At 39.5% G+C, this 9743-nt stretch overlaps 2 protein-coding genes across 5 annotated transcripts in view; one reads left to right on the top strand and one right to left on the bottom strand.

Moving 5' to 3' along the window:
• Window positions 1-9743, top strand: part of LOC113682522 (ribonucleoside-diphosphate reductase large subunit) — a 32840-nt gene that overhangs the window by 8952 nt on the left and 14145 nt on the right. For 3 of the 4 annotated variants that reach the window (XM_089192126.1, XM_089192127.1, XM_089192128.1), the window contains 2 exons: window positions 7069-7138; window positions 9571-9652. In XM_089192126.1, the coding sequence (XP_089048252.1) occupies window positions 9589-9652 (64 nt within the window). In that variant the 5' untranslated portion in view covers window positions 7069-7138; window positions 9571-9588. Of the gene's footprint in view, window positions 1-7068; window positions 7139-7493; window positions 9653-9743 lie in introns of those variants that run through there. The other variant, XM_089192125.1, reaches the window with a different exon arrangement.
• On the bottom strand, window positions 1622-6844 carry LOC113682474 (uncharacterized). The gene has a single exon (XM_027199644.2). It carries the CDS (start codon window positions 5004-5006, stop codon window positions 1893-1895), a length of 3114 nt encoding a protein of 1037 aa, XP_027055445.2. The 5' UTR covers window positions 5007-6844; the 3' UTR covers window positions 1622-1892.

The raw sequence follows: 9743 nt of genomic DNA, 5'->3' as shown, positions 1-9743 counted from the left end.
AGAGTAATGAAGAGGTTTCTTTCCGAAATACTTAAGAGCGAAGATTAAGAGCTTATATTTGGCTTAAAAGAGTTTATGACGTGTATTTTGACATAAAAAGCAATAAAAAAAAACAATCGCTATAGCAACTTAGCTTATATTTATGCACTGAGCGTCGAACCATCTGAACTAAAAGCTGGCAAGAATCAATGCATTATGTATCCAATGACAAGCCATGTTCGTTGAAAAACTGAAAAGAACGAGAATTCGCGCGAAAGCCCTAAAGATCATTTCTTGCGCAGATTAGAACGAAAAAATATGTAATTCGCCATTGGTCCCGTCTATTCGAGAAAATTCAGAGGTAGCAAATCTGAAAAAAAGGTTTGAAATCGAACTTATTACAAACAAAAATTAGGCCGAACGTTCAAATTAAATTTTTATTTTATTTTTATGATGTTGTAACACGTTACATTCAAATTTTATCGGCTTCAGCGAATAACCTAATATTACTATGTTAGTGGCCAAAGAAGTTTCATGGAGCAATTTTCCAGATTTAGCGGAAAAGAATACCGTAAAAAAAATTGTTAATCACAACAAGAGGGTTTTCTTGGTTTGTGTACGTACTTATAAATGCATTTCTTATTATTCGTTCCACCGCTTCATGTTCCCACTAAAAATGAAAATATACCACCCATCAGAAATTTAAATCACGATCATTCAGAACCGCAAACGTTTGCCCCAGCCAAACAAGAGAAAATCATTTAATTCGCAAAAGGAGACTCTTGCAAAAACAAATATTAAACGCGATATCAGGTAAAGAACCTGTGAATTTCAAAACAGAAAGCCTCCAAAGATACATTAAACGCGCTTTCTCAAAATGGATGCTCACTGGTGATCTAACTTTGAACTTAAGCCTTCGGCCTAGAGTTAGCCCTAGCCCTCTGAAAGGTAAATTTCCAGGTCAAATATTTCACCAGCTGAAATAAAACTAACTCGTTTGAGTTAAAAGGTCTATACTAAAAATGCCTTGCTTTGTTTATATTTTTAGCAAAGGAATTAGAAATTTAATAGTTCGAAAGCAGGTGAAGTTTGAGTCCGAAAATAGCATTTGAAAGGAAACGATTGCACCTTTCTGCTCGAAACTTAAATCCAACTATTGCCAAAAATATCTTTCCAAGGTGGTTGCAAACATATTCAGCGCGGCAAATATTTAATTTGATTCTTGCACGTTTGAGTCCCGCTTGGCGTTAATTGCTTCGAAGAAAGGCACTAGTTTTTGAGATAAATTGTTACTAATGAGACTAAAATCTCTGAGGTTTCAATTGAATTTTTTTTTGTTAAGAAAAGGACGTTACAGGAATTAAATAGCTGCCCGTCTAATGCTTAGCGAAAAACGGAAGCGGTAAAACGCGTTTTAAACGCGATTTTAAGAGCTTTAAGAAATGATTCACGCACTTTTACTGTTATCTCACTATTGTTAGTCTTTCTCAGTGTTCTTAAGTGCTCTTTCAGTTCCGTGAACAAATGGCCATTAATCTACAGAACAAATTTGTTTTGAAAGTGTTCATATATGTAAATTTGCCACCCTTAAAGCTCGTTGACAGCTGAAATTACCGCTCAGAACATAATTCAATGGGCGCACTGACTGTTTAAAACCAACAAATCTTTTTATTAGTTACAGATATTAAAACATACTCGGTACCACGCAAAGGAACACACAGAAAAAGTCAACTTTATGTAGAAATAAATTTTTTTATGTACAAAAAACCTCCCGTCGTGAAATGGCGGAGTCGCTACTAATCTCACTGGCCTGAGAAATTTAGCCTCACATATGCAAAACAGAGGAGGAGAAGTAAAGAGAGAATTTATTTTTGCCTTCATCAGTATAAGTGTTTCAAACTTGCAGAGAAATTCTATAACGAATTTAAATGAGTGTTTTTCACTTCAGAAGTCTCGGGGACACTTTTTAGTGACCTTTGAGGCTGCAAAAGCTTTCTCGTTGGGAGGGATTGCATGTTTGTTGTATCAGCTTTTGGCGGTAAAGTCGGAACTTGAATACTGATTTCTTCTCCAACATTGCCTTCAATGTCTCCACTCATGTTCTCGCTACCATTCCTTTGCTCAAGCTCATTCATAACAGTTAATATTTCTTCTAAGCTGTAAAGACCCTTTTCAGAATCGCTTCTGGAAAGAACCGGCGTGCGCGCTCCCTCTTCACCTTGCGCAGAGATCTTATCGTTGACGCTCGAAAGCCTTCTTCGCAATGGAGATTCTTCTGTGTTCAAAAGCGAGAGAAACTCGCCAAGGTCATATAGAGAAAGGCTCCCGCCGGAATCCTGGCGTGGGAACAGTTGTGGTCTCGAGGAATTTTCCCTGCCATGACTCGGACCGGCTGGTTTTAACGGGCCACTAGTTTTGGCAGAATTTGATTCCGATTCACTTTCGCTGGATTTAGACGATGCAGATGACACGCTAGATAATCGTCTTCTCAAGGGAGATTCGTCTGCATTTAAAATGCTCAAGAACTCGCGGAGATCGTAAATAGAGCTTCTTTTACGCGATGGATCAGACGCACCGCTAGGTTCTGTACTTGGTACTGGAAGAAAAACATCTTCGTAAAATTCGCTGTCGATGCTTCTGTTGGATTCGTCAGTGACGAGTATACTCACACCGCTTTGCGAAACTCCGGAAAATTTTCGCCTCAACGAAACTGCCGATGAAAGCTGTTGCTGATGAGTTGCCGACGGGTTTTGTTGAGCGGCATAAAGTGAAAGGAACTCTCTAAGATCATACACAGACATGTGCCGACTGTTCTCAGTTACATCCATATTTTTGGGTGCGTCTGTTGATGCTACTTGATCACTACCGGTCGAGTAGCCACTGTTCTCTATAGTTGGAGTTACGGGAGAGGAACCGACAGTACATTTGGCGGGTAAATTAGTTGATTGCGTAAGTGAAGATTGACCAGTTTTTTCGGCTTCACGTTGAAAATGAAACAGCATCTGGCGTAAATTAGACGCAGACTCATGCCTTTTCTCATTTTCCTGTTGTAACACGCTCAGGATTTCACTTAGGTCATACACTGACCCTCTCGGCTGTTGCAAATCTCTTTTGGCACCTTCTTCAGAATCCGACATAGTTTTGCTACTATTTGTTTTTTGCTCTTCTTCCCAAGGTGTGACTCGCACAAGCGGTGGTATATCAGATGTCATAGACAGGAATTCTTCCAGATCGTACATAGATAGACTTCGTTTCTCTTTAACCTTTTCGGTACCTGAATCGCTCATTTTGCTTTCTACTGCGCTAGAGCCTTCCTCGTGAAGAGCTGGGCTACTAGGACCTGAATCAGGGCGCGAATTACCCCCAGAACGCGGCAGAGATAGAAACTCCATGAGGTCGTAGGTAGACGCTCTCCTGCTTTCCTCACCACTGTTGGCAACTGAGACGGATAGCAAGTTATTTGAGCTAGCATGCGGTGATGATAAAATTCGCGGTGAAGTCGAACGGCTCGAGTTTTCACTTGTGGATCTAGAACCCGTTTCACTGCTATTTCCAAGAGTGAGAAACTCCATTAAGTCGTAAACTGAGCCTTTTCTACCGTCTTTCTCTCTCCCAGGAGGTGCGAGATGCGACGACGAACTCGTCTGTGAGTTATTGGCGCTTGATTTGTTCGTTTGTGTCTTTTTAAGTTGCCCTGCGCTCGAAGCTTCGGCCGCCGCCATTAACAAGAACTCCCTTAAGTCATAAACGGACTCACTGGGTTCCCTTCCGCTTGCATTAGAGGTGGCGCTTGCATTTCGAGATGATGAAGCTGTGTTGGAAGCCTGTCGCTTTAAATCCTCTTTCTGTAGCAAGGTTAATATTTGTTGCAAGTCGTACAATGAATGCCTCTTTTCCTCATTTCTCGGTAGGTCTAACATTTCGACGTTGCATTCTGTCAAAGCATCTCCTCTTTGCAGTTTTCTCTCACTCTGAGAGCAGCTCTTTCCTTCAATTTTCAATACATCGACATCGGCATCATAAACTAGATTTTGCTTTTTCAATGAGGGTCTTCTTCTGTCAACAAACTGCTCCGCGTCCGTTATATCGTTTAATGACTTTCGACCTTTTTGCTTGATCTCTGAGTTAGCAGATTCACTGCAAACCGGTGAACTCGGGGTGCTCTGTGGTAAATTTGCAACATCAATCTTCCACCGTTGATTACTGTGATTTCTGCGTTTCCCGCCGTACTCTTTTGCTTTTTCCTCAATCTTAGCATAATTCTGTACTTGAGAGAGCTTTGATCCGTCGATGTCCTGAACAGCGAGCTGTGGACGGCTTGAGGGGTCGGATCGGACAACCGGTATAGAACCTGCTGCGAGAGAAGATAACGAATGCTCGCTGATATTTCTGTCGGCGAGCAGCCGCATATTTTTCTTTCTATTAGATAACTCGGGCGAAGATTTTGCCAGCCTGCGCGATCTCGTCAATTTCTTCGTAGGTTGAAAAGTGCTGCTTCCACGGCGGGACAAGATTGAATCTTTGTGTGCAGGGAGAAGTTCTTCATTGCCAGTCAATGATAACAAAGCGGAGCTAGAACCTAACCGTTGGCAACCTGCCCTCTCTTTTTCGTGTGAAACATTTTCGCTGTCAAAAAAACTTGTTTCGTCTTCATTGGTTTCCTTGACAGCTGCTTCCATAATTAATTTCATTTCATCCTCGCTCTTGTTGTCGTATTTTTTTAGTTTTTTCGAACGTCCTTGGAGTCTCAAACTCCCCATTTTGTCTGTTATTTTCATTGGTGATCTTGACATCGCAACTTCGGTCTTTTCGCTTGAAACTGCGGTTGGCGTTTCGTTCCGAAACCTTTGAGCGGTTGATGTGGAGCGAAGTGAATCCAATCGCACGATAGGAGGAAGTCGCACAAGGCCATGTTTATCGCGGACGATCCCCAAATTTCTCTTGGAGTCTTCGCCGTCGATTTCAACGGAACCTTCTTGGCTTATTGGTGGAAGCTTCAAGTAAGAATCTCCAAACGCGAAAGCCATAAAGACACCTCCAAGCAACGGTAATTTGAACCGCGAGAATAGCGTTGAAGTTTGTAAACAGTTGTAAACTCGTGCAAAAGCGTCACCTTGTTATCGCTACACTGTGTTTTTGTCGAGTATCGACTTGGAATGATATCTAAACAGCAAACATCGTAGGAAATTGCCTATCCATGGCGCGCTTCAGCTAATGATTGATGTTTTGAGACTGGAAACAGAGCAACCGACGGAAGGGGCATTGAAAATGACGTCGACTACAATAACTGAGACTTTTAGTGCATAAATTAGCAGGGGAGCCTATTTTCGGTCTCAATGTTTTTCTTCAGTCGATGGCAGCCGGATGCGAGTTAAATCCACCAATGGGCTACAAGCCACTGACTCAAAGCGCTTAAATAAATGGAGTTCACTTGAACCATTAAGATCACTTTTACGTCAAAAACGACGAAAAATATAGTTAGCGCTCAATCGTGACAGATCTGGCTCGATAGATTTTATTTGAACAATTAACCGTAGCCCTAAAAGGTTTTTTAACGTAAACTCTGACTTCGCAAGGTGCATCTGAACGAGAAAATATCATTAATTGTTTAATTTCAACAGTAAACTCTGACACTTCCTAAATGAGCCACATTTTAATTAAACCTTTCGTACTCAGGGGAGAAATGCTAAATTACGTCGTAAATGTTAGTCTTACAGTCTTCGCTCGGTAAACAAAATTCAAACAGCAGGTGTTGTCGGTACTAAGTGCGATCGAGTTTCGCAAATTCGCATAAGGCTCAATTGTCCGAGTAACAAACGAACGAGCTGTCTTCCAATTGAATTCAAATACGCATCACTTTTATACTCCATAGAGTTACACTTGGTTATTGTCTGCAAAGTACTTGACTATGTTCTGATCGATCAAGTTTTCGTTCAGACCTTCCAGCTGACTGAAACTCTAAAATCTCAAATTTTTAATGCCACTAAGGAAAACAAGTGAAAATATTAGCCTAGATCTGTGATTGACGTGAAAATTATGCCGAAATGAGAAATTATTTTAAAATGTTAGTCTGAAATTTAATATTGAGTTTCCTCATTTTTGGTAAATTACCGCAGCGATCTTCATAAGAGTTTCGCGATCTTCCTTTTCATTTTACTGAAGTCCCACATTTCTTACTGCTTGCCTATTGTTTGCTTTTTAACATAAATGGCTCCATTACAAAGCGCAGTCCTCGCTAAAAGCAAATTAGTGATTCTCTCCGAAGGAAATTGCGACTTCACAGCTTACTGAAAAATTTGCATAAATTTACGTGGGCGAGAATTACACCACAAATTTTAAGGAAAAAACAGAAAATGGAAAACACTTGATATCGTTTACGCTACTGACATTTCTCATTACTACGTCATAGGCCCCAAAAAGAACTGACAAATTTGTCTTTAAGCGTGTGGGAGGAACTTTGTACCAATTTCAGCCACAATGGAAATATTTTTTTTTTGATAGTTGGAAATTCGGCCTCTTTCAAAGAAAGAAACACTGAGTCACTCATATCGTCCAAGTTTCAGCGTGTAAATATCAGTGTTGTTGTGCAGCAAAACATATTACCATATTCGTTTTTTGAATAAATGGTGTTTTCTATGCAAACATCTTTCTTCCCTTTGGCCTTTAAGCAAGATAACAAAATATTCTGTACATTTAATGGCTTTGGTAAGTTAATTGGCGAAAATTTTCAGAAAGTGCAATTAGATAGAGTACCTTGGGCTCTATCTACGTGTTTGTTTCCTATCCCCTCTATTCCTCAATTATATTTTTTCCTTTTAAGCCTAGGCTAAGAGGCATGATCTTTTTTCATTAGTTATTGAAAAACGCCAACTGGTCATCAATTAGTAATCCGATGTCTATGTTGGAGTTTCTCTGAATCTGTATACAGCTTTGCATGACTCCTTAGATATAAATCGAACTGATATGCACGTCAAGTAACCGATCACAATATCCTAAACATGATAACAGGAGAACCATAAAAAAAAAACCTCTGTGTTTTTTCCTACATCATTCTCGAAAACTCTCGACTATATTTTTTTTTCTTCGCAGAACAGAAAACTCAAGGGAGTCAAAATCCGCGTGGTAAATCTCAAGACAAAAGCTCCTGCCTTTCGAACCGGTATGGAAATCAAAGGGCTGGGGTTCTGTCGTATGATTGATTATCACAGCTTCCAATATTCCCGGACAAAATGAATGAGAATATAAACAAAAAACAGACAACGATTTAGAAGTCCAGCTCATTTAAAAATCGTAGGCGAGTTGCGTGCATTATTTTTCTGCAGGGGAGCTCCACACGTACGACTTTGTTATCGACAGTTAGGCTGCACGCGGCCTGTGATTGATTTCTGCATATATCCACGAAAAGAAGCATTTCGGGAACTTTATAAAAACATCAGCCTCTGTTGGGTGCGTAGATATGCCTACTTCCTTAATTGATTATGGACATTGTTAGAGCTTATAAGATCCGAGAAGAGAACAGTTTTTTGCTAAGCAAAGCTCGAGGAGGATCATGACATGTTGTTCGCTTCAATGATTAGATAATGTCCGTGAAAAAAGATTTAAATTTATTTTCATGCCAAATGAGGGCCTCTTTCTTGGCCATAATTCAGTCGACTTCAGTAAGAGATTTTTTGGGTGCGCTGGGCGAAACTTCTTGGAAAAGTTGCCCAAAAATAATTTACTCTTTTTGGTGTCGACCGTATAGCACTGGTGTAATTTTATGATCAAAATATGTTTCACTTGATCAATTATTTAGGAAGACTTTCATCGGACTAAAGTCAGGGATAATGCAGCTAAAGTTTATTCGGTCACGAGTCAATTACACGTGAATTTTAAGGCCAGTTTTTCAACTATGGGTGTTGTTATCCGATTTTCCAGAAATCGAAAACGGTTTTTCCCTAACCTTTTTGTTACTTCCCAAAATCGTGCACTTGTTTCGTGCACTTGCGTAAAGACACTGTTTGCAGATGGTGGAACATAAAAGTTTACAGATGGCGGAACATAAAAAAAACCAGTTAACAGTGATGTCTTGATTTGATAGGCTTCTCATTTACATACTTTACCTCTGGCCTGCAGAACACGGGTCACCGTTTTCAATAATTTTAATTTATCTTTTGCGCTCTATTTTATTATTATCAAATTTTTTCATCTTTTTCAGATGAGCGCGCGTGCGACCGCGGGAGAAAGAACGCGAAGAGAATGATTCTCGCTTCGCGCGCCTGAAAAAAAAAACATGAAAAAAATTAGTATAGGTAATCACATGATTTCGAGTGCAATTTGGAATAAATAACCGCGAGTTAATTTTTTCGAAGACTAACAAAATTGCACGAGCCCGTAGGGCGAGTGTAATTTGTAGTGTTTGAAAAAAATTCTCAAGTGCTTATTTATCCCAAAAATCACGAGAACAATCATGTGATTACGTATTAGCAATATACGTGACAAAATACGAGATAGTTATAATAAGTGTGCAGAAGCAAAGCGCGCATCAAACGCGACAATAATTTATTCAATCCCTGTAAGTTACATTGTGTTTTCGGTCAAAACAACCCAACACGATCAAAACAACGATAGACAATAATATTTTCACATCTTTAAGGTGCAAAAAAGTTCAAAGTCCGGCTAAACAGTTCAAGGAATTGTTCAGTCTGTGTGCGAATCACTTTCGTTGAAATGGAATCGTCGTTTGCGAGGTTTAATCATGTTTGTTTTTAATTTCGGCGTAGAATCGCTTGAGCAAAGTGTTAAGCTGAGTCGGCTTGTACTTTCGATTTCCTTAGCAATTCCCTTCTCTAAACACCATTTTTCCAAACCGACAACCAAAAAGCAGTGCTTTTTACACCGCTTTCGTTGTTAGAGCTGTTTGTCAGCTGCTGTATTGTTGTTTCGGTGGCGAAAGAAACCCTACTTAAAACGCCGGCCATTGTTTCGCCCGCAAATTTTCAGCGTATCCAAATGTAGCGACATCCGAGGCTCGTATTTGATTGGCTATCTGTGAATTTCTTTAATTATTGACCAATCAAAATATCTGGTTTGTTACTTCTTTGCACTGAATCAACCGTCTTCTGCATTAAAGTACCTGAAAACTGCATTTATCTTAACCAATCAGAACTGAGTAATTAATTATTTTTGCATGTATATTATTAGGCCTGTCGATATCCATATATATCTAATTTTTTTTTCTTGTCGTTGTACTAATCGGACAAACCTCAAATCGTACAAGATTTAGTTTGTAATGATTAAAAATACAAGAGGGAGTGAGCTAATTTTCAAAATTACTCAGGTCTTAAAGTTCACATTCGAAATACTAGAAAAGATTAAACAAAAAGAAAAACAAAAGAGAATGGAATGAAAGTAGATTGCATGATTGTCTGTATTTGGCGATTGATCGTTCCATGCGGCTCTGATTGGCTAATGTTAATTATACGCGGGAAAACTGGGGAACTTGAATCCTCTTTCGGCGCCAAAATTGAATCACTTACCTCACTTCGCCTTCAGATCAAGTTCGTTTGGAATTGTGCAGTAGATATTTCGCTTTTTGGTTGCCTTTTTCAGGAGAATTTTCTTTGCATTATGGCCGACAACTCAAAGCAAGAGAAGAAAATCAAGAAGCCTTCCTCTTACGTCCTCAAACGAAGTAGGATTTTTTGTTTTTTCTTGTACGAACTGCGCCGGTATTGGCCGCCATCTTGTTCATGTACATTTTACTTTAATTGGTCTTTCTCTTT

This window comes from Pocillopora damicornis, chromosome 13 (genome assembly GCF_964200805.1).
Source record: "Pocillopora damicornis chromosome 13, jaPocDami1.2, whole genome shotgun sequence".
Classification (NCBI taxonomy): Eukaryota; Metazoa; Cnidaria; class Anthozoa; order Scleractinia; family Pocilloporidae; genus Pocillopora; species Pocillopora damicornis.
The sequence above is the reverse complement of the archived record's forward strand: the minus strand, read 5'-3'. Positions and strand labels throughout refer to the sequence as shown.